Below are 26,171 nucleotides of genomic sequence, written 5' to 3' on the forward strand. Positions count from 1 at the left end.
AAAAAAAAAAAAAAAAAAACCTAAAAATAGAAGTACCATACGACCCAGCAATCCCACTACTGGGCATATATCCTGAGAAAACCATAATTCAAAGAGTCATGTACCACAGTGGTCACTGCAGCTCTATTTACAATAGTCAGGACATGGAAGCAATCTGATTTAGTTTTTGTTTCTTGAAGGAAGGACTTAAGTAGTAAAGAAGGGAGCTGGATTCAAAGAACATCTTTAACATGTGAGGTTTGTTACTGGTACTCCCCTACCCAGCCCCCATCCCACCCGCGCCGCCAACTTCAAATTTCACTCTCCCAGTTTGGCCCCCCATATTACTCAGGAGCCAAAGTGGCCTCACCCTTCTCCATCCCTGACACTTCCCAGTTATCTGTCACCATCCCACACTCCAAAGGAAAACTTCCATTCCCCAAGTGCTAAATAGCTGAACTCCAAGTAAAAGAGGACCTTTAATCTGATTAAAATAATTCACAGTAAATTGCAAATCTCTTAATCCTCTTAGAGGAAGTAACATTAGTTTTTTAATTTGGAAGGGGAAAGCAACTTGATATAGCCTCTAATTGTTGGCATTTTCATACAGCATAAACAATAATATATTTTGCTTTATTCGGATAGAAATGGTTATCACATTGGCATGGCAATCTGCCCAGAAATCTGTCTCCAACCTGTCAAATTAACCCTGAATTTTCTCTTAACAACATTCACCCTTCTGCTTTGTTTGTTTGTTGTCGTTGTTTTTAAATCTCTGGGGAGAGGTCTTAAGGTTTGGAGTGATAGCTCTGTAGGGATAATTTTTATGTTTAGGGTTTGTAAGTCAGGGTCTATACAAAGCAACTATCATGAACTAGTTTCTTTAAGAAAAAGAATCGTGATAAAGATGACCAATCAACAAAGCAATGATGAAAACAACACAATTCACACTTAAATAGACATTAGAACATGTCAAACACTGTTTTAAAGACTTTATATATATTAACTTATTTAACCTTCACAGCAACCCCATCATTTCCATTTTACTGGTAAGGAAACAGAAAAGTGAGATAAGCTATTAAGGTGACATGGCTGGTGTGCAGTGAAGCCACATTTCAAACCATTGTATTTTAACTCTGAAGCCCATTCCCTTACAATCACTACACTCTACTAAAAGACACACTGATTAGGAAAAACTCAGGGATAAATAATCCAGCTCCCTGTGTTGTTCCCTAGGATAAAAACTACAGAATTTAAATTCTGAAAGTGGCCTTAATGTCACTGTTTCAATTCCTGCATTTTACAGGTGAAGAAACTAACTCATGGCATGGTGAAAAGCTACCTAGTGGCAGATTCAAACCCAGAAAGAACCAAGTCTGAATCCAAGTCGTGTTTTTTCCCTCACTATACTACAGTTAGTCCATAGAAAAATCATAGCAAAACCTAGAAACTCCAAGCAAAGGTAGATATTCAAAATCCTAGCCAATGCATTTTGTAAGATCTGGTAAATACAAACTCTTGAGAGCTCCCATTTGGCAACTCCGGTTTTTCTTCTTTCTGATTACTCACATCTCTGTTTCTAAAAGAATGAAAATTTACCCAAGAATCAGAGGGATTATTAATTTATTTTATAACTGTCAAAGCAAAGAAATTGATGTACTGAATCACTTATTAATTCACTGAATGTGTTCGTTGTAATAGTTAAGTAGATATAGACCCTCATAGTTTGAAAGGAGACCTGGATAAGTAAATGTAATAGAGAATGATCATGGGCAAGGTCACAGTTTTGTAGAGGGTGCTATGGAAACACATAAGAAGTACATCAAATCTACACTGGGTGGGTGGAAGGGGCGTCTAAGAGTTTTTGGAGGAGGAGAGACACCTGAATTTATTCATTAGGCCAAACAGCAGTTAGGGTGGGGAAAAGGGGAGGAAAACGGAGAGAATGGAATGGGTCTAGACAAAGCAGTCCCAGATAGAGGAACAGCATTAGAAAAGCCTGAGGGATAAGAGGCTGAAGCTGGTTCATATGTAGGGAACCCTAATTAGGCAGGTGTGCAATATAATCAAATCAATAATAACAATACCTCCAGGGCTTCCTTGGTGGTGCAGTGGTTAAGAATCCGCCCGCCAATGCAGGGGACACGGGTTCGAGCCCTGGTCCGGGAAGATCCCACATGCCGCGGAACAGCTAAGCCTGTGCGCCACAACTACTGAGCCTGTGCTCTAGAGCCCGCTAACCACAACTACTGAACTCGCGTGCCTAGAGCCCGTGCTCCGCAACAAGAGAAGCCACCGCAATGAGAAGCCCTTGCAGCTCAACGAAGAGTAGCCCTCGCTTGCCGCAACTAGAGAAAGCCCCCATGCAGCAATACAGACCAATGCAGCCAAAAATAAATCAAATAAATTAAATAAACAAATTAAAAAAAAATACCTCCAAAGACAGGGTACTTTTTCTCTTAAGAAAATAAATCAAACATAACGTTTCTGTGGTTCAAAAAAAAGGGAATAGTCTTTATATGGAAAGAAATAGGAAGAAGAAATAGACAAAATCAACAAGACTTAGGCAAATTAGCTGATAGGTTTTCATTACATTCCTTTAAAAGCTTCAGTTCTCAACTACAGAAAAATTTCCAAATAAACGTGAAAGTCATGGCTGCCCTTTTAAGTGATGAAGAATACATTATTATTAGCAAGCTATTTTGTCAGAGCATCAAATAATGCTCATCTTTAAACATGCCTCCTGTGGACAATGAAATGCTGGTGATGGTTTCCAGCTTCAAATGAATCAGTGCTCACTGCTCAGGGCACAATACTGCTTCTGACCTCTTCCCCTGCCCGTGGCTTGACCTTCTCCCACTCCAACGTTATTCCCTGCCTTGTGCTGTGAGCATCTCATATTATTCGTGAGCTGTGGCTCTAGAATTTAGCATGAGGAGGGCTGCCCCTGATAGATGTCTAACATGAGTAATGCTCTTAATGATCCCCAATGGGACTCTGCCATATTCTTCCAGCAGGATGAGTCGTTGGAAGACAAAAAGAAATTCTATCCACTTTACAGTGAAACATAATGAAGACAAGAAATTATTACATATAGGAATATTTTACTTAGATTTAGTAAGAAATGACCAGTTTGGGTTTTTTTTAAAGAGTTAACCAAAGTGTCTTCATATATATTTAGCTTTGCAGTATATCTTGAACACCTGAGCAAATTATCCCATTTCTACGTTGCCTTAAAGAAATCCTCCAAATGTTGTTTTAGAGACATTTATGAATTATACACAAGGTTTCTTCACAGAAACGCTAGATATGCTCTTGAAAACTGTGCATAAATCAATATTTTGTAAATTAAATAACATTTTTCACCAACAAATTATTTCAGAGATGCTTTATTTTCATTTCTCGTTAATATTCAATTGGCAATGATTTCTGACCCTCTAGATTAAGCTTCTCTCCTGATAATATTTCTGTCAAACAGCTAATGATCTATAAAACAAATAATAAAACAAATATGGGACACTGGGTTTTAGAAATGATCCTGCAATAAATACTTGCAGAAGGTAAAAGCTTCTTTGCAATTCAGCCAAAGCCCCAATTTTATTCTTATTTCTTCTGATTTCCTTAATGTACTTTCTCAACCTGTAATTCATAGGCAACACGGTGGTGTGTCTCTTAATAGCAATCAGTAAACCTTTAGACTGTCTCTGTTGATAATTTCTCTTCTTATTCAAGAATATATTTATTTATTCAGTTCATCAGGAACTCTGCTCATCAAAGGGCTTATGGTTTTGTTTTCGGTGTTCGTTAGCTTTAGGACAAAGAATAAACATAAACAGTCAAACTGATCACTTTGCCTGGCTTAACAATTTGTAAAATGTAAATAATGCCAATAAAGGCAGACGCTTTGGGTTAAATAAATAAGCCATTATGTAACCATTTAGCTAGAAACAATACAGTAAGGATGGCCAAACACCAGAAAAGGAAAAGCTTCGAAAACGCTGAAGATAACAGAGTGAGGGGATATCAATGTATTTAGAGTAGGAATAAACAGCCACAGATAGGTCAGTTCTATATGGGACGGATAATGTAATATTGCAGCTACAAAATGATGATCTGTGGGCCACATTTGGTGTGAAGACTTGCTATTGTTGTTGTTACTTTTATTATTCATTTAGACCTAATTGTTCCCATTATAGGTTGGGAGATTTTACTTTAAAATACAGATTTATGCCTTTTCTTGAAAATTCTGAAAGTCTGTCCACATTTAAGTCCACACATCCCCATGGCAACATCCAGCCAACCATCCCTTAGACCTGATACAGGGCCTTCCTTACACAGGCCCTGTATTGGCATTTCAGTTTTCAACCGTTATAAAATATTATCAGAGAAGAAAAACAGAATCTCACAAATTTCATTTTGTTTATCTTCCCTGCCAAGAATCATGACTTTAGAACAGGAAGGGCAGTCCGAAGATGGTTCAGTGGTAAATGAAGGTGGGAAGATAAGTATCTAGCTTATTAATATATTTTAAAACTCCTGATCCAGAAAAGCATTACATCCCAGGATGCTGAAAGAACTTTTAGATGAAATGAGATATTTATTTGAACACTAGGAAAAAGTTAAAAGTTATCTAAATTTTTACTAAAAAAGGAAAATTGGAAGAAAACAGAAATCTTGTGTGCAGAGAACAGAAAATTTTAAAAGAGCATAGCTGTCTTCAAATATCGAAACAGTTTCATGTAGAAACTAAACTGTATTTACCATGGGTAGTTCAGAGGGTAAAACAGAGTCCAGTAGGACAGGAAATAGAGTTGAGTTTTAGCTTAATTAATGAGGAAAATGTATACAAAACTTATAAATGGAATCTTCTATGCTATGAGGAGATAATTCCTGTCACCCAGAAAGTAATGAGGATAGAATAAAGAATAGGTGTTCAGGTTACTGCAGAGAGGGTAGAGGCACAGAAATAAAGTTGTTCTAAGAGACTGTCCAAATGATTCTCTGATAGGTTAAGAACAATAAAACATATATCATTATATCTAAGTTTGTCTATACACTGCTATCCATACCCTCAGAGAATATGCCAAAAAGTAAATGTCTTAATTTCTAAGAATTATGATATCAAATTTATATTTATTTTTTATCACCTCTTCTCCATTTGGTGGAAGCTCTTTATTATCTAAACATAGGCCTATGGACGGAGAGAAGAGAAACGTACCATCCCATCTACACATTTGGAAATAACTTTGGAAGATTGTTGAGTTCAACTGAGAAAACAACCCCTAAGAAATTACAGAACAATCTTTAGTCAGACATATCTATTTAAAAGAATGGAACTTCCCTGGTGGTGCAGTGGTTAAGAATCTGCCTGCCGGGCTTCCCTGGTGGCGCAGTGGTTGGGAGTCCGCCTGCCGATGCAGGGGACGCGGGTTCGCGCCCCGGTCCGGGAGGATCCCACGTGCCGCGGAGCGGCTGGGCCCGTGAGCCATGGCCGCTGAGCCTGCGCGTCCGGAGCCTGTGCTCCGCAACGGGAGAGGCTCGCGTACCGCAAAAGAAAAAAAAAAAAAAAAAGAATCTGTCTGCCAATACAGGGGACACGGGTTCGATCCTAGTCTGGGAAGATCCGACGTGCCGCGGAGCAACTAAGCCCGTGCGCCACAACTACTGAGCCCATGTGCCACAACTACTGAAGCCCGTGCACCTAGAGCCCGTGCTCCGCAACAAGAGAAGCCACCGCAGTGAGAAGCCTGTGCACCACAACGAAGAGTAACCTCCGCTCACCGCAACTAGAGAAAGCCTGCGCACAGCAACGAAGACCCAATGCAGCCTTAAATAAATAAATAAATAAATAAATAAATAAATAAATAAATAAATAAATAAATAAATAAATAAATAAAAAGAGTAAGAAGAACAAAAGAGTAACATTTAAAAAAACAACTATATTACTTCTGAGAGAGGGTTGATTACAGTACTGTTTTTAATAGTTACTACAGACTCTGGCAGTTTTCAGGGATCATGTTCACCAATGCTACATTCTTTATTTTCTAGAAAACTTGCCATCTGAGAAGGATACACCTTTAAAGGAATAGTAGTAACAGATTCTAACCAAGCTGTTGCCTAATATACTTTTATTATCCATAGCATCGTATCACTATGTTCACTGTCTATTTCTGACTAAAAAAACAAAAATTCAGCACCAGTTTCTTAGAGAAATTAGATGCCAGTAATAGTATTTTCTCTATGAAGACATTGCTATTCACTTACCCAAATGAGCTCTCATAAAACTTACTTCGCTCCTGTGTCAGATTTACTCCACAAACTGAACAGCACTGAATTCCACTAGATCATATTACGGGCTGAATTGAGATTTCTGTGTTCTATGGTGTATAATATCAGGGTTATCAAGCAAAAGAGGGGAACAGACGATCAGATATACCAGAAAAATCTATCATCTAAAAGGCAACTAAAACAGCTGGGCAGCACAAGTTAGTTCCCTCACAAAGAAGCATCTTAGCCTTGTTATCTACACATTTTATACTGTTTCATCTACAATGATTTTCCTGTAAGGAAACAGTGCAGTGGGTATAATGGTGACGAGCCAAATTCTGCAATCAGACAGGCTGGTTTCAAATCCTGATTCTACCACTCTAGCTGACTGACCACAGTCAAGGAACGTACATTTTCTGAGCCTCATTTTCCATATTGATAAACAGGGATAACAGCAATGCATTCATTCTTAATGCGGTACTAAATAAGATAAGGTGTATGAGCACTGTGCCAGCACATAACTTTATACATTTTAGACTTTATAATAATTATTATTAGAGATATTATATTATTGATTCCTAGTCCTTTAGGTTCAATGCACATAACTGGATCCATAACTCATCATTTAATTACTTGTTTTTTTCATCATCAGGCTATATTTATACATATATACACATATATCTTACAATATATTTAATAATCATGTGTGGTTATTAAAGCACTATGTTCAATGTGTCAAATGCAAAATGGTGAAAGGGTAGTTTTGAATATGGGGTCCTAGGAAAGGACGAGCTCCTGGATTGGAATGACCCTTAACAGGAGAAAAGACCAAATAATGCAATGAATTTTGTTTCTTCTCTGACCATACTGAATCTAAATAAAAGCTGCCCTTATGATGCGTCTACCGAATCCTAATTATTAACTGATGAATAGGAACAATCTTGTCAGTTAAATGCTCCCTCATCTCCATGCAGTATCCAAGTAAAGCTTCTGCCCATCTCCTCTTTTCCTTCTACGTGTTTAGGTTTTGGCAATTAATGAACTACTAAGTTCATTAATTGAAGCAAATTCCAGTTCCAAACTTAATACCAGATTGGTAAGGAAATTTTCACTTCTCTTCAAATATAAGGGAGAAAAACAGATGAGTCTATCTCCCACGGCCTGTACAAGCCAGTTTACTTTATTCAGACAGCTTGCTAATTGAATGGTCTGGAGACACTGAAATTACTTCCCAAACCAGGCAACTAAAGTAGTTTAAAGTTACCCAGAGGTGTGTAGTTAACACTTACAAATGTGTTTTAACTCACTTTGATATATGAACAAGCACCATTAGTGAAGTTTCCAAGTAATAAAAGACTGCCTTTTAAATCAAGCCTGAGTAAACAAAATCAGCTTTAGATCAGTGAAACTGCAAAGTATACATTTTATATTTCCTTTATATAGGAAAGGAATTGCAGGCAGATACTTCTAGCCAAACTAAAAGTTAGTACATTGTTCGTGGAAGAAAACAACCACATGCTAAAACAGAAAATATAACAGAGTATGCATGTTATGGAAGTTTGGAGATTAAATTTTGAGATGGTACCTCATTAGCACCGTCTGATGCCAAATGATCTTGGAACAGACAAATGTAGCCTGATTCACTTATTCTTTTGCCCCATTTTCCTTTCAAACTCTACCTGGGATTGCTAATGACATAAAAGGGCCTCCGTCACATGAGTGGAGAGAAACTAAAATCTGGCCTCTGTTTCCTCTTCTGCTAACATCCATGAATGAGTTTACAGAGTTGATATTTTTTTTCCATGATGGTGCATAAATTATGACCATACATCACATGCTACAAGGAACTTGACTGTCATATAAGCACACCTCTTGTTACGTTCATTGAAATTTTAAGTTATATCAAGAAATAACATATACCTGAAATGATTTTTAAAGTACTAAATGGTCACATGTAATGATTTTATTACTCCTAAGAGAACTTTCCTCACATTAAAAGAAGAATCCACAGGGCTTTCCTGGTGGCACAGTGGTTAAGAATCTGCCTGCCAAGCAGGGGACACGGATTCAAGCACTGGTCCAGGAAGATCCCACATGCTGCAGAGCAACTAAGCCCAAGAGCCACAACTACTCAGCCTGCACTCTAGAGCCTGCGAGCCACAACTACTGAGCCCACATGCTGCAACTACTGAAGCCCGCGCACCTAGAGCCAGCGCTCCGCAACAAGAGAAGCCACCGCAATGAGAAGCCCGCGCACCGCAACGAAGAGTAGCCCCTGCTCGCCGCAACTAGAGAAAGCCCGCGCGCAGCAACGAAGACTCAACGCAGCCAAAAATAATAAATTAAAAAAAAAAGAAAAGAAAAACCTACAGAGTGTCAGGGATACAGATTCGGTCTCTGACATTGTCAAGCAGAACCTCTTGCAAATAACTTTGGGAGAAAGTTCCAAAGCCTCCATGCTCGTTCCATGGCTGACTGTGGATAAGCTGTCCCTGGTTCTCGGGGCATGTACACATAAGCTGAACATACGCATAGATGACCCATACTTTGAACTTGATACTTTCTGAAATCCAATCAAGAGCATTTTGAGAAAGTGTGACCATGAGCTACTACTTGCCAGAAGTGCTTTAAAAATGTGTTTTCTAGTAAGGAAAACTAACATGATCGAAAAAACAGATCCCTGAGATACACGGTATTATTAGGAATTGAAGCCTACTACTTCCTATATGCTACATATAAATCACTCACTTGACACAAAAAGAATATATTCCCACTTAAGGCAGAACCACACTGCTCTGTATACATTTGCTTGTATCCACTGGTGGTGCTTTTAATGCTTCATTTAAGTGTCAAACTAGGTGACAGGCATTAAGCCTGCAGACCATTCAGCATCAAACTCACGATCTAAGAACCTTTTCTACCATTGTTTACCTTCTATACACTCTCCTCCCAATCAGAAAATAAATTAATTAAATAAAATAAACAGATATTCTTTTCCGGCTGTAAGCCACGGACAGCTGTGAACACGGCAGAGGTACTTCTCTCATTGAATGAAGTCAGAAAGATATGCACAGTCATGCTGTTCAAAATATTGGTTTATGTGTGGAACAACATTGTCATAAGACATTTGGAAGCCAAGTAAAATCACAGAAGTAAGGGAATTTGTAGCAATCTGTTTTGGCTTACAGCTCTCCCATGAAGCAAGCAACATGACACCTTCCAGCATTAGAAATAGCCTTTTGGTTGGCTAAGGAGCAAAAGAGGGAAGCAACGAAGTGGAGATCAAAGCTATCTCCCTGTACACTACAGATAATCTTTTTTTCTTCCTCTTCCTCAACAGCAAGATTGAAGGAAAGCGTTGAAGGTAGAGGGACAAGGGGAAAAGGAAACCATGCTAATCCAGAATTGTAGGGAAAGGAGGTGGCCTTTGATCTCCACAGGATGGCAACTTTATTGGCTATGCATAAGCAGTTTCCAACCAGCTGATCAACCAGGTATTAACACTCAACACCCTTCCATGATCAGTAACCATGAAGTGAGTCATCTGTGGATAGCAGTCAAGCAGAAGGCTCATCTACTGCTAAACGACCACCAGCCCATGCCCAACCCAGAGGGGAAGGTGCAACCCCAGGGGAAATGATTGTTTCTCCACAGGCAGGCTCTTCCCTGATAAGCACCAATTATTTGCCTTGGGACTCAGAGCAGAATCTTTCCTCAAGTGTGCATGAATGAGGACGGCATTCATTTTTCAACATACAACTTGGAATCCGTGTATTTCTACATCACCAGCAGTCATTGTTTTGACTTCTGTTCGGTGTCTTTTTTTAAGCATGCCAGGAAATACAGACATGATAAAGGCTGGATGTGAGTTGGTTGAATGTAAAGAACCGATCATCTTGCTTGGTGATCTAAAAATTTAAAGATCATTTACTTAATGGCAGGATAAAAAATGCCTCCTTTCCAAATTCTCAAGAGTTCAAACCACAGTCTTGTTTGGGTGAATTTGGGGGACATGTTTTAAAATTAAAAAAAAAAAATGATTGAACCATAATATTTCTTATTTTAAATCCTTCATTTCTCTCTTTCAGCTAGGAAAGTGCACAGTGGTTAAGGGTTTTGGAATCAGCATGGTTCAAATCCCTGCTCATCCACATCTCCTAACCTCTCTATGATGTAGTTTCCACAGCGATAAAATACAGATAAAGTAAAATTTTCGTAACAATAGCACCTATGTCATAGGGCTCTTATAAGCATTAAATAAGATAATGGTGACCATTCCACAAATGACAGTCATATCTTCATAGCACTAGCAGTAGTCATCATCATAAAGTTTCTTACGGTGCCCGAGAATTTGAACTTGATCTCATTTTTTTTTATTATTTCCTTCTCTCACTTGCTGGTCTCCTCTAAGCAAAAACATTATGATACAGAAGGTAACTACTTAGCTTTCCACTCCTCTGTATAAATTGAGGAAGTCAACATTCTAAAGTCTTCTTAAATATAGCTTAAAAAAAACGTATTTTATGAATTCATTAAAGATTCCAGCTACTCCTTTGTTTTCAAACTACTCCATGTTTCAAACTACTCCTTTGCTTTAAAAATTGTCTAGTTCTTTATATAGTTGTTAAACATAGAGCATACACACTGACATCAATTTTTCAAGAGCCCACTTTTCAGATTTGCTCTTTGTGCTATGTGTGGTCAGAGGGTGCACTAAGATTGGCTCTGTCTACTGCCACTCTCCCTCCTCCTATAGTTTAAAACCAGCTTAATTATGGATCTGTTTCTTCTACTGTACTTCTCTAGCCTTCTGCTTCTAGTTCCACTTTTTTTTTTTCCTTTCTTATTACCGAATTTCTTAATATACTCTACAGATTACCTTAGGCCTAATTTTTAATTGAGTAACAATTTTGATTTCCTTATATTTTTCTATAAGAAATCAAGCATGCAAGGCAGTTATACTTTTGTTTTTAGAAACATTTAGAAACATTTTTCTAAAGGCCAGAACTTAAAATGAGCATTACCTTAACATCTCTTATTAACACAGAAGATGATAAATACTCAACTATTTATGATCTTCATTGGCAAGCTGTTATTCTATGCTTCCTCTCAATCTTATTCCTCTTGCCCAGTATTTTAAATTACAGATACCTACTCAACGTAAAATAAATAAATAAACAAACAACTGTGATTATAGGTTTGAAATTTAGCATTTTGTATCACTTTATTCACACAAGAGTATTTCATTTGTCATAGGGAAGACTAAGGGAAAATTTCAGGTAAATTTATTGTTCTGAGACATTTTAACTGTAAATATCTTATGTATTAGAGGGCCCATTATCAAGAAATAGGATGCCTTAAAAGATGTCACAGTATTCAGATAAGTGTATTTAAAAGCCAATAAGTTTATAAAGAAATTAATAAGAAATTATTGGAATTACCGAAGAATCTTTCCAGTTACAGAGACCACAGAGCCAGATAAGTGGCTCTCATAGTGAAACTTATCTAAAAAATTTCCCTCCCCCCAAGAGAAAAAGACTCCTCCCTCCCAAAAAAAAGGAGGAAAGAAAGACAGCACTAGTGAATTTCTACTTCATTTGAAGTTCAGATCTCATCCTAAGTCTGAACTGAAATTCAATCACTTTTTCACTTAAAAGCAGTTTTGATCAAATGGAGTTGAGGAGAGGAAGTCCATAAAGAAAGAATGTTTAGAATCAGTTCCTGAGAGATCACACAGATTTTTTTTTTCCAGGGTTATCCCATCTGCGCCCCTCACCAAAAGTCTAGCTCTCCACAGAAAAGAACTCAGGTATACAAACACTAAAGAAATTTACCATGAAAAAGAATTTCTAAAGAAATACCTATTTTTTCCAAAATCTTAGTTTCCTAGAACAAAAAGTTATATATTGTAGCATTAGGCTAATAAATAAAAGACTACAAAAAACAAACACATAATAGTTTGATGTTAAGTATGACATCAACGTGAAGTTTATAATCTGTTTGAAGAAAACTATAGGACTTTATTAAGTTGGCAGCCAGGTTTTTTTTTTAAAAAAAAAAGGAAAAGTAGAAAGAACTGACAACCAATAGATGTTTTTACAGGTTAAATCTTGTTGAAGGTACCTTACCCCCCTCAGTACACTTTAATTTATTTAAACTCACCACATTTCTCTTAAATACACTCCATTAACAAGTGATAGACTGTGATCTTAGGCTTGAGGCAAGATATGAAACACAATCTTTCAAGCACTTCATTCATTCCCTGCCCAGGTGTCTTGAGCACGTCCAACTCTACTTACTTATCTGAGTTTTGTGAAGTTTTATGCAAGTCAATAGTGTGGTTTTAGAATAGCACACGGTCGTGAACCCTCCCCAGCAGCCCAGTAATCTGGCCTCCCCAAGTTCAGATTCACAGCTGGAGTGAAAGTCAGCAGAAGACCGATAAACAGCTTCAGGTTAAATATGACAGAGCATCTCACAAGGACAACTCTGACTCCACCAACAAAGTGGATAACCACACCTATCGGAAAAACTTAGGTTTATTAAAATCACCAGTAGCTTCGGTGGAAAATTAAATTAGAAAAACAAAGCCAGAAATCATTTCAGCTCTAAGGTTATAAATGCCTTCTATCTATTTAAATTACAAACCTCAGGTACTAAGTACTAATCAAATTATTAAATCTAAAGGGCAGTACACGCTCCAACATATTTCTCCAAGTGAAGACAGAATTTGCACGCTGACACGACTAGCTTTCAGTGACATCCTATTAGTGTGACCCTATCTTTAATCTACTGCCATGATAAAATGTCCCAACATATACAAACTCAGCTCAAACAGTGACTAATGACCATTAATCCCCCTATCTTCAGTAATCTGCTCCTCCAGTCATTTATCACACTGACACTTCACTTTACACACGTGAATAAACTTTAACCGAGAAGGTGAATCAACAAAAAATCTCAAAGGTATCTGAAGCTGTAAATTAAACTAGGGGGAGACTTGGCGAAGAGAGACAAATAGAGAGATCAGATCTGAATGTTTCTGATTTGCATCCTTGGCTGGTATGGGGGTGGGAAACCATTCAATCCCTCAGATATGCAAACTAAGAAAAAAATACACGAGAGAGGGGAAGCTGGAAGAAAGAAGAGGTGGCTGGCCCCAAAGAGTCTGTTTAATCTAGTCATCCTTCCACTGTGACAGGAAATGAAAACTTCAGTTTTCTGTTTTCTTCAAAGGAATAACAATTTAATAAATTTCTCATTTAGTTCCGTTGCAAAGGTTCCTTTTAGTCAGAAAGCATATTTTAGGGATTATTTTAGGGATTTATTTGCCATCATTTAGCTGATGTGTTTTTCTTTTACATATTTCCTTAAGTAAAATCCTTGGTCCAAATATTAATCATAGCCGTGGACCACAAAAAGCTCAAACCAACCTTTCAAAACTGTTTCATAATCATGGAAATTGAGTGACTCTAACGTACAGGCTCTGATGCAACTTGAAGCTCAGTACAGGACTGTAAAAAATTCCCTGAGGTACAGTGTGTGTGTGTGTGTGCGCGCGCACGCGTGTGTGTGTGTGTGTGTGTGTGTGTGTGTGTCGGTGTGTGTGTGTGTGTGTGTGTGTGTGTGTGTGTTAAGGCCTGAAATCGGATCCTTGATTGAAACCAGAATCTACCAAAAGGAAAGAAAGAAAAGTTGAGCCGTGGCTCTGTTCCCTCATAGTAAAAGTTTCTTCGGGAGAGTAAGAAAACTATTTGGAAGTGTAGATGCAGTGTACACTCTTAGGTCAGACGTATCCCACTGCAGTGTCCTTCCAACAGCTCATGTGAAGAGTTTTGGTACTATTTAATGAATCCCCAAAATCCTAAATTCAGTCTTCTGTTTTCCCTTGCCAATGAAAACTCCCAGGCAACTAAGTGTTCCCTTTCAGATACTTGCAACCTCTTGTTTTCCTTCTAAACTCACCCAGGCAGAGGGGATACTTTATATCCTACGGTAAGAAGGAGTTATTTCCTGAAGTTTCTTCAGAATCGAATTTAATTACAGACCTTGGTTATATAAAACAACTATTAATAACCCCTTTGCTCGAAAGAGGAGGGGCGAATTGGAGGACCAGGTTCAGGAATCCTGGCGGGTTTCTGGGCTCCAGCTCCCCGGGCGCACATCTCCCTTCCCGCGGGAAGCAGCCGAGGGCTGAAACTCACTTTGGCTCATCCTCATGGCCCAAGCTCACCGCCAACCGCTGACTCTCCCACCCTTGCGCTCCGACGTGCGTTTGCCCAGAATGATCTGGGCGTGCCTCGAACTTGGCAAAAGGCCTAGGTCTGCGAAGAGGCTTGGAAGGTCTTGGGAGATGAGGGAAAGGGGACAACACAAAGTAGGAACTAAGAACCTTTTCGTCTAAAACTCCTGCCAGGGGTCGGGCCCTTCCGGCCTTAGAAGGGAGAGGTCACCAAAATGCAGTTCGGGGTTGATTTTGGAAAGTGGAGAGGGGGCGTGCAAGGGGAATGGAGGGTGAAGGAAGAAGACGCGGGGTTACCTGAACAGAGACATATTAATCCAAAGAGGTAAAAGTGAGCAGGCTCCGCGATCATTGTCCTCGGGTGGATCCTGCATACAGTTTCATGCCAAGAGGAGAGAGTAGAAATGGGGTCTCCAAATTTATGAAGCCACACACTACACACAAAGGCTTAATATAAGCAACGTGGGTCAATCCGCCAAGAGTTTTTAGGGCAATTACTTGTCCACCTCTCCGGACGCTTGTCAGTATCTCTGAGCCCTCTGCAGACTAAGAATTCCAAGGTTTGCCTTCTCTGGCGCCAGGGTTTCCGAGGAGGCTTGGCCACTTCCAAGGACCATCCAAAGCGAACAACAAAGAGCCGAAGCAGAAGAGCAGTTGTGCGGTTTCCTGCCTCCACAATCTTGCCGAGCCTCCCGGCGTGCTCCCGCGGCGAGGGCCGGCGCGGCGGCGGCAAAGTTGGCGTGTGAGAACGGATTAGGGAGGGCCGAAAAGTGCTTCTCCGTCTATAGGCGAGCCCAGTCAACAGCTGGCCACCCGCGCCGGCGGCAAAGGCAGCCAAGGCAGTGGCAGCAGCTCGGGAGGACGGGCACAGGGTGCCGGGGGTGTGCCTGGGTGACTCCGCGCGCTGGGGGCGAGCAAGGGGGCGGTGCGGCGACAGCGGTTCCCTGGGCGGGCCCTTGTTCCCATCACTTGGGGGATGCGGAGGGTACTGAAGAAGGCAGCAGCTCCGCGGACACACTCAAGCCTCCCGGGCGCCCCCAGCCCAGCGCGGCGCTCACCATCCCTCCGGCCCCTCGCCCGCGGGGGCGTGCGCGCAAGGCACCCCGAACTCTCCGCGGCTGGAACGCTGGAGCCTAAACTTCCAGGCGGTGGCTGCCCGCAGCCCTGGCTCGTGGTAGCTGCAGAGAGGCACCCGACCTCCCCGGGGTGGCGGAGAGGGGCCAGGAGGATGCCGCTGCGGGTGGGAGCGACGGCTGCCGCGGCTCACCCGAACTCCGCCGGGATCAGCGGCGTCTGAAGTTTCTACTCTCACGCTGCCTCTTCTCTGGCTCGATTGCTTGCGGGTTTCCCCCACAGTCCCCGCGGCTCCCGGTTTCCTCCCTCTCTTTCCCAGCCCGAGAATGCTTAAAGGGGCCGCGCGGTCCTTTCCACGCTTCACTCTACACTCTCCAGACGCCGGTCTGGCAAGTTCTGCTCGTTAATATTTCCATCCATAAGCCAGGGTGCCCGACTACGCCCTCAGGTGAGAATCAAACTGCTCAGGATCACAAAGCCGAGCGAATTGGAACTTGCCTTGTTTCTCTCGACACCCCTGGCTCCCCTGCACCTTTCTCCAAATGGAACCTCCCAGCCAAAGACTTCAAAAACCCTCCTGGTCCAGCTTAACCTCTTCCCTACCGCTTACAGGAGTTGAAGTAAACTCTCAAATAACTTTGTCTTCACCCTTCCCTATTCCCATTAAAAAAAAAAAAAAAAAAAATCAAACGTGGGCAAACAAGCCTATAGGACAGGAGGTAGAGAAATAACTACGTAGAATTTATTACGTAGTTATATGTAATACAAAAATCAGTTTCTTTTAAACTGTAGTTGTTGAGTCTCCCGTAGAAAGGCTACCCAACTCGAGGGGCGCAGGAGTGGGCCATGGGGACTTTTTATCTTTTGTAAGCAAATGCCTCTGCTTCAACTTCATTGACTCTCAGTATCCGAATGCTAACAATGGGGAAGTAACTAAGGAAGAGGGACAAATGTAAAAAACATCCATGCTACCCGGGAGTTTGCGATTGTAAGAGAAGTCATTCAGCATTTCAAAACCAAAAGGCGTGGGCTTTAACATCTCATACACCTCGCCCTGAAATCCCAACCTACCAGTTACTAGCTCTGTTACCAGGCCAAATCTCCGTTTTCCTTTCTGAATCAGAGACTCTTGAGATAGTCACAAATCATACCCAAAGCAAAACAAACCTAGCGCATCTGATGGGCATTCTTGCATTCATTCATGCATTTATTCACTCATTCATTTTTCTTTCTTTCTATTAAAAAAGACACTATACAAAAACCACCTGAGACATGGTGAGTGCCCAGTAAATGGTAGATATTGATATTTAGGACTATTATACTTTTCCACAAATTATTATGCACCAAGTTATGTACAATAACTTCAAAATTATTTGTTATCTGTCAGGATATACCAGAACCTGCTTCCAGAGGTTGACTCTGGAGAGGGGAATGCATGATGGATGGAGAGGTGGGAATGGATTTACTCTTGTCTAAATACTGTTGTACATTTTTTTTTAAGTGAGCACATGCATTATCTAACAAAGGATACAGTTTTGTTTTGTTTTTTTTTTTGCCGAGTACAGGCTCCGGACGCGCAGGCTCAGCGGCCATGGCTCACGGGCCCAGCCGCTCCGCGACGTGTGGGATCTTCCCGGACCGGGGCACAAACCCGCGTCCCCTGCATCGGCAGGCGAACTCTCAACCACTGCACCACCAGGGAAGCCCAGGATACAGTTTTAAAAGCAAATAATATATTCATTTTGGATGCTGATGGTACAACCAGTGACCTTGGAGCAGCATTTTGTAGAAACTCTGGCTAACAGAACCTATCTCTGAAAGTGAAAGATAGTTTAATCCTGAAAAAGCTGATTGAAAATTCAGTAAACAGGCTGGAGATAAGAATTCAAAGACTCCAGCCAAAACCTTTCCAGCAATAAAAAACAAGAATGTGCATTAAATGCTGAAAAACATACATCGATTTGGTCTTTGTGAAGGATATTTAGTGAGAAACATAGAATATGCCTTTTTTTCCCTTGGTATAAAATGTGCTTTTAAGATAAGCTTACTTAGTAATAGAAAATAAATAACCTAAAGCATGGTACTTGAAAGAAAGAGAGAGAGGGAGAAAAATCCCTCAAATCCTCATATCATCTGAGTGCATTTTAAATAAAGATTTGAACTTCCACTTAGTAAAGGATGTATGCTTTTACATATAAAGTATCAATAGAATATGTGTAAGAATCCCTATCGTATTGTTTTTCCAAAGTGAGTCTCCTGGTCTCCAGAAATTTGCTAAGATTTCTCAAATTCTCCTTTACCATCTCATTGTCATTGAATGGAAACCATATTAATACTCCCTTTGATCCTTTTATTTCTCAACTTGAGTTAGCGACATCCTCCCACCCACCAGCAACTCCTCTCTCCTACTCCTCGAGGCTATCCTACCTAGGAGAGTCAGCAGGAAGAACCCTCCAGGAACTAACTTCTGGCAGCCCCTCCCCGGCCCCTGCCACCCCAGCATGAGGGTCATCATCACCAGCTCATATATGTTGATCCTTTCTTCTTCTCCTGCCTCATCCAAACTGTACTTTTCTGTCAATTATATCAGTAAAGGTAGTACCTGAAGACAAAAATTTGTATTCAGAAGGTATTTGGCATCTGTAACAAGTCAAACTCAGTGTACCTGAGAACTTTCATAACTTCTTCCTTTCACTCACTCACTTACTCATGCAAGCAAACAGTGAACATCACTTATGTGCAGGGAAACAATAAAGGGCTCTATAGAGGCCAGATGTAAATAGAAACCTATTCCTCAGGCCCTCAGAGCTCTTATATAGGGAGCTACACAGGCTCCAGAGTGGAAACTATCAGAAGAATCAAAAACGGTGTCATTGGGATTAAATGACAGCTCAGTGTATTCCTGGAGGTGGAGGAATCATAGCAACTTGTCACTTTTCCATTTTTACTCCTGAACATTAAGTTACTAGGAGAATGCATGAAATAATCAACGTGTCTGTATGAGTATGTGTGCAAGCGTGTGTGTATACACATGGACATGGTGCCCACATATGTCAGGTCTTCGGGCAGCTCTGACACATACAATAGAACTCTGACTCATTCCAGACTTATTGGGTGGGAGACAAAGATCAAGGTATGGAGAAAGTGTCATAATTTGTGCTCAGAAACTCTATTCTGATCACTGTGATCTGAATGAGTGGTAGAGTCTCAAGTTCCTTTTAGAGAATTTTGATCATTTGAAGCTTATGAAATTATAAGCTTATGAAGCTTATAAAATGAGAATTTTGAGGAAATCTGAAAGTAAGACATTCTAGTAGTCGTGTAAATAGGAGCTTTTTTGACATTCAACATTCTAGAGCAGTAACGATATCTTGGGTAGGTCTAATTTGATTTTCTCTTTCACAGGGGTAGTTATAGGAACTCAGGAAATAACAAAACTCCCAGGATCTCTCTAGGGATTCCAGATATCACTTACCCAGATCAGGAGGGACACAGTTGAGTTCTTAAGAAAAATACAAACCAGAACATTTCTCTCTTTTCCACCCCTACCAAGAAGCCGAGAATCAGACCAAGCCTGAGATGCAAGCTGAAATTCCAGGAGGTCTGGCGAGAAGCACCATGATACATATAGTACACACAAAGGCTGGGCTGTATTATCTCTCAGATTACAGCTAGTTTATCAATTTTTATACAAAATTGCTGAATAGTCTGTGCAACTTTTGGTACCTAAATTGATGAACTAGATTGACTATTTGAATAATTTAATATTTGAATATTTTTCTAAGTTTGGATACATAAGAGAAGTCCCATTTAAGAAGGTAACCTAGGGCTTCCCTGGTGGCGCAGTGGTTGAGAGTCCACCTGCCGATGCAGGGGACACGGGTTCGTGCCCCAGTCCGGGAAGATCCCACATGCCGCGGAGCGGCTGGGCCCGTGAGCCATGGCCCGGAGCCTGTGCTCCACAACGGGAGAGGCCCACGTACCTCAAAAAAAAAAAAAAAAAGAAGGTAACCTGAAGTAATCCTAATAAAGGGAGAATAAACTCATATCTGTTGGAATATCTACTGTGTTTTGAAACACCCTGTCTCTAGAGTAAACATTGCTCAGTCTATGCCATGCTGCTTCTGTAGTAATATCTCTCACTCCTGACAATTGAAAGCTTCAGTTTTCCTCACTAAACAGCATATGGTAGTTACCTACAGGACAACTTATTTTTCTTAAATGAGCAATACAATATTACTTACTGATTCTAAGTGCCATATATGACAGCAACAAATCACATGTAATAAATCACGTATGGTTGGGTATAGATTTTACATGCAATAAGAGTTCAAGGAAAAAAGAAATAATTTAGAGTTAGAATAATAAAAGGGAAAGAAAGGAAGGAAAGAAGGCAGGAAGGAAAAGAAAGAAAGGAAGGAAGAAAGAAAGAAAGGAAGAAAGGAAGGAGAAAGAAAGAAAGGGAAAGGAAAAGAAAAGAGGAAAGAAAAGAGAAGAAATGCTAGAATTTTAAAATATGTGTAACTTTATTCCTCATCAAAGAGTATAAAGTTTACCAGAATGCTTTCTTTCAAATGTACATAGGGCACATTTTAACAGTATTATTTTGGTTTGTTTCTCTGCCTTTGGGTAATTATGGCCCCAAAACCAGGAACCATAGGGAGAAGAGATTTCCTGGGTTATCTGTCTTTACTAGGCATTATCAATGTTTTCAATACAGGAAAAGGTGGGATAGAACTCCTTAGGCTTCACCTAATCATGTGCTCCAGTCTCACTAACAGCCTCTAAGGCCCATTAAAAAATATAAGCTATGATACACTTGAATCCCTATGGAATTACTGTGACTGTGCTTGCCTTTTAGCATCTCAGCATCTTGGGGACATTGTAGATACTCTAAAATTAGATGCTATATTGCTAAATCCTTGTGGTAGCACCTAGGACCTTAACTGTTAGCTACATGGGTCTCACTAGGATTTAATCCTTTAATGTTAACAGACAATAAGTTTCTGAAGAAAAAGGAGAGGACACTGGGAAGTAGCATTGTTTGAGGGCAATGTTTTGGGCCCTTTACAAATGTTATCTGATTTAATTCTCACCATGATCACGTGAGGTGGCATTATCACCCTAATTTAGAGATGAGGTTGGGAGAGTAAGTCATTAACTCAAAGTTCAGAGGTCTGGAAGTCATGGGTCATATATATGAACCCAGCATATTTTGAACCAAAATGTATGGGGGGAAAAAAAAAGAGCTCCATGGTAGGACAGGCACTTTGGTTCAAAACAAGCTGGGTTCAAATATAAGCCTCTGCTCAAAACCCTCCAGTGGTTTTCCATCTCACTTAAAGTGACGACAGCCCACTCTTTCCAGAAGTCTACAAGACTGCACAGAAGCTGGTCTCCCAACCTCCCTGACAGCATCTCCTTCCCCATACTTGCCCTTGCTCACTTTGCTTCACCAAAACAGCCTCTTAGCTTTTCCTAGAATGTTATCAGGCAACCTCTAGCCTCAGATTTTGTACTCGCTCTGGCTGGAATACCTAACTTCACGGGTGAGCAAACTTACCCTCTTTCCTCTCTCAGGTTTTCTAAAATCAAACCACCTCAGAGAGGCTTTTTCTGACCACCAATTTTAAAATTACACCCTTACACAATACTTTCTGTACCCTTTTCATGCTTTGTTTTGTTTTGTTTTGTTTTTCCTCCAGAGCACTTATCCCCATCTAAGACATTACATATTTCCTTATTTATTTTTATCAATTGATCCACTCCTCCTAGAGTGTTCTATGAGGTCAGAGATTCTTGACTATTTTATTCACTCTTTTATTCCCAGCATGCAAAACAGTGCCTGCTATTTCGTAGGCAGTCAGATGTTTGTTAAATGAATGAATGAATGTCTTATTGTTTGTTAATCTATCTTTTGGAAAAATGCTTCCTTAATGAACCTATTTCTGTAGTTCTAAAGTATATTTTCTCAGATATATAGTTCAATCGTTTGTCCACTTCAGCTAACAGAGAACTAACATGAATGTCACACATGGAGTTGATGTCTCGGTGTACTTCGGTAACTTAAAAGCCAAGGTTCTGACTAAGTAGGCACATGCTGAGTTGGGTCAGGTTATTTGAATGCAAAGAGATTGGAATCCGACTTTAAAGTATATAACATTCAAACTGGAAGTGACCTGCAAGATTAATTTTTCATAAATGAGAAACCTAAAGTTTAAAGAAACTGACTTTCCCTAGAATACACCTTTAGTTAGTGCTTTACTCAAAACTAGAACCCAGTCCTCTAAATCGCTAGAGATTTCTTTCCATCAGAGCAGGTTAATCAGAAATTCTTGGTTAAGGATCTCTACCTTTAGAACACTTCTATCACTAGATATGGTAAAATATAATTATATTACTATTATACAGAGAATTTTACATATTTCTGTCTTCTGGAATATAAGAACCATGGCTTTTTGTTTCTATCTCCATTTCCTAATAGAATAAAAATAATAACAGCCAACATTATATAGCATTATGTGCTAGAGGTATTTTTTGTATATTAAATCATTTAAATCCTCAGAAACACATTAGTAGATCAATTACCATTATTATCCTGTTTTACACATGAGGAGAAGGTGGACATTTAACTAATATGAGGCTGAACATGGATTTGAACCTTGGCTCCCTGAATCTTATCCCCACAACAGACTGTGAAGTACTAATAAAAATTATTATTTAAAGTAATGTTATTCTTGCAGATTTGGTTCCAGCTTGAGGAAGCCATTGATGTGTAAGTTTTGTTTTGTTTGTTTAAAGATCTACTTTCATTTTGGAATAAAAAAGTGACTCTGACGTATACGTATCTGTACTTTTACTTCTACATGGAATTTAGGTGTTTAAATCTTATTTTATTTCTAAAATGTTCAAAGGGGTTTTATATTTCTCTTTAATGAGAAGGCATGGAAAAATACATAGTACAAGTTTGTTAAGACATTCAAAGTATACTGAAAAACATAAAGGTGGTTATATATTGATATCATACCATAGAATTTTGCTATCTTTTCGTTTCTTACTTCCAGATATATCTGCAACCAAGCATATACTATTCTAACCATGAATTAAAAATCTCTTAAATTGGGATCATAGTTAACAGCTGCACAGCTGAATGACACACTCTATAGGCTTACCATTTGGACACAAACTATTTTGTAAGTAATTTACATTACGTTTAATTCTGCAGATGTGTTGTACAAAACTGTTTAATGTTTTTGGTTTTTCATCACTTTTTTAAAAAACCGTTCAAGAAATATTTAGAGGCTTGAGGTACATATGTTAGGATTTATGTCTCATTTTGTACATTCTTTTTGTTTAGTCCCACCTGCTACTTTGTTTATTCTGAATAGTATTTTAGCTAGGTTCTAACAGTTATTTTAATCAGTTCATTAAAGAGGCGTTATGTTCATTCAGAAAACATCTTGAAATTCTATTAGAGCTCCCTATTTAGAGGCTACTTTCTGGGTCAGTAAATAAAAAGTAGGCCTAAATATTTAATGTTATAATAACTTTGGAAGAAGAGTATCCAAGTTTATCATAAATAATAATAATAACAATATAATAATAATAACATTAATAATAAAGAATTCATTAAATTGTAGTATTATACACCATATTGGAAGTTTTATGTTATTTGTTTTACAGCCTATTAATGTATTTCTCTTATGGAAAAATGACCTGTCTTTTGAAAAGCTCAATCAGGCCTTTGGGATTTAATAGCTGCTTGGCGTGATTGAAAAGTAGGATTCTAAATATGAGGTGCTCATTCTTGTGGATAAATACTGACTCCATATCCTACAGTTGTCTCTGAGAAACAAACTGCTGTTGAAAGTTGACATGAAATGTAAACCTACTGTCTTAACAACAAGGATAATTATATATTTTCCCAAGAGTTTAATCACCTCCTCTTTAACATCCTGGCCACATTCCAAACGAAATCATCCAATTCCATTATTCTAACTGAAGATCTTTGTTGATTTGATCTAATCTCATCTTCTCAATTTCCTATCACTATATACTACTTTAAAGCTGCTTTATTACACCTAGAAGGTAGAATTTCACTGGCATAGTACATACCTTCTTGCATTTATGTATCATATGAATATCTTTGAAACAAAACAGATGTTTGCTGAAGCCAGTAAAACAACCTTACGAAAACATCATACAAAAATTATTCTATTTATTCAAAGATTTCTAAAGCTTACTTTTTTCTTACAATGCTTCAACTACAAAGTTAGAAAAATTGTTTTACTAATTTAGCATGTCAACATTTTGCCACAAATATTCTTTGAGTGCATACTGAAAATAATATGGTTTATATCCCTATATTCAGATACTAATTGGTTCTAATGAGATTTTATTTTTCTTCATAATATCAGAGGAATATATTTTTAGGACATTTGGAAAATACAAAAATAACCCCAAATTTACAATAACTCTCTCAAATATAATCACATATGCATCCTACATTTTATTGTAGCCTTTTTTTTTTCATTTTTTCACTCTTCATGTATAGACTTTTATTCTTACAATATGGAATAACAGTCTAAAATGGCTATGTAACCTACATTTTCACTCAATATGTCATAAAAATTTTTTCTGTCATAAAATATTCTTCAACACCATCATTAAAAGAGTGAAGTAAAATGCCATCATATGAATACACTAAAATACATGTAACTAATCTCTGATGGTTAGATACTTAAGTTAGTTTCAATTGCCACTAAGGTACTAAGTTGGTACTAAGGTACCAACTTACCACTGGTAAGTGGCAACTTACCACTGCCACTAAGGTACTAAGGTACAATTGCCACTAAGGAATCTGCTTTTAAAAATCATACTAGGATGTGGTCTTGCTAGTTAAATTGTTAATAAATTTCATTTTAATCATAGATATTCTACTGAAGCAATACATACATTCCCCCATTTTAAGTGACTTAATTGTTTGGAGTTACCATGCAGATTGTTCAAATAACCTTAGACTCAACATACATTAAGAGTTAAACATCATAGACAACAATGAAGAACTATTAGACAATTCCTAACATCTGAAATTTTCACTTTTTTCCAATAGGATTATTTTGCTTGTTCAAGGGGTGCTTTTAATTTTCATTATAACTGATTAAAAAATGAAAATGTTTGTATTTCTCAAGTATGCTTGAATTTCACAGGTCTTGTATTTCACACCAGAAAGTAAACTCGTTTCTTTTAGCAAGGGCAATGAATCAAGACATAAAGTTTTTCTAAACAATTACTTTTGTGAAAAAGTATAAACTTAAGCACAATTCATTATTTTACTCATTTCTCTTTCCAGCTGGGAATGCACATTGTTTAACATGTGGCTATCATAATTACTGACAGTGACCAAAATGTGATCATACTTAAATGTGCTAGTCTACATAAGAATCAACCTAGCTGTGTAATGTGCATCCTAGTTTATCCAAACCATATTATTTTGGTTAATATCACCTAGTTCTTGATTTTCCTCTAAATTCTTCATCTGACTTACTGTGTAACAGGAGTCTGAAAATTTAATTATCCTCCCTTGCTTGCCAAAATATGAACTATAAATTTAAAATAGGGCTTCCCTGGCGGCGCAGTGGCTGAGAGTCCACCTGCCGATGCGGGGGACACGGATTCGTGCCCCGGTCCAGGAAGATCCCACATGCTGCGGAGCGGCTGGGCCCGTGAGCCATGGCCGCTGAGCTTGCGCGTCCAGAGCCTGTGCTCCGCAGCGGGAGAGGCCACAACAGTGAGAGGCCCGTGTACCGCCAAAAAAAAAAAAAAAATTTAAATAGTTAAAGGAAAGACATCAGTTCTCATACTTGATGCCTTACTGATTGAAGATGTAATGTCATTATTTCTCGAGGGTAGTAATTTTATCACTTAAAAATATCAGGTCTTTATCTGGCAAATTCATCTGTTTTAAATAATTGTGATTTTTCTCAGTTCTATTTAATTCATACAGAAGTGTACAGAACACTTGGCAAAATCTAATAAATCAGATTATCCACCACACTAGATTTTTCTGATCTTGCTCTCTTTAATATTTCACAACAGTAATAGTACCTCAAAAGGTGATAATGAATACAGACAGGTTTCTTTAGACATGCTTATACATTCTAGAACATCATTAAATGCGTTTTCCAGGTGGAACTATATGATTAAGGGACCAAAACACAGTCTGAAGAGCTTGCATTTTAGCGCAGACTTCCCCTGGGTACTTCCTACTCATCCTGTAAGTCTCAGAGGAAAGTCTCTCCCCCAGAAAAGCCCTCCCAGACTTGCCATTTTCCATCTTCCCCAATAGGTCAGGTGTCTCCGTAAAATGTTTAAAGAAATTTCGACTATTTCTCCATAGTACTGATCACACATGTGAAATATATATCTTTTAAGCCTGCCTCTTTTGCAAGTCTCATAAACTCCACAGTGGCAGTGATAACTTCTGAATTGTTCACCAATGGTGTTTTAGTTCATATCAAAGTACAATGAACACAACTTTGTGCTTACACCTCTGTATAGTATCCTAAGTTTTGAGAAATACTCAGCTAGACTAAGAGAGGAATAAAAA

The 26,171-nt window shown here is 38.9% G+C and overlaps 1 protein-coding gene across 7 annotated transcripts in view; it reads right to left on the bottom strand.

The window, feature by feature from the left end:
- ROBO1 (roundabout guidance receptor 1) overlaps nt 1-15,935 on the bottom strand; it is a 396,160-nt gene extending 380,225 nt beyond the window's left edge. For 2 of the 7 annotated variants that reach the window (XM_027102621.1, XM_027102591.1), the window contains exon 1: nt 14,786-15,935. In XM_027102621.1, coding sequence (XP_026958422.1) covers nt 14,786-14,840 — 55 coding nt within the window. In that variant the 5' untranslated portion in view covers nt 14,841-15,935. The remainder of the gene's footprint in view (nt 1-14,785) is intronic. The other 5 variants (XM_027102582.1, XM_027102576.1, XM_027102632.1 and 2 more) reach the window with 3 other exon arrangements.
- Between the last annotated feature and the right edge of the window lie 10,236 nt (nt 15,936-26,171).

The sequence above is a fragment of the Aethalodelphis obliquidens genome, unplaced genomic scaffold (assembly GCF_003676395.1).
Source record: "Aethalodelphis obliquidens isolate GAN/ISIS:26980383/991018 unplaced genomic scaffold, ASM367639v1 scaffold1, whole genome shotgun sequence".
Lineage (NCBI taxonomy): Eukaryota > Metazoa > Chordata > Mammalia > Artiodactyla > Delphinidae > Aethalodelphis > Aethalodelphis obliquidens.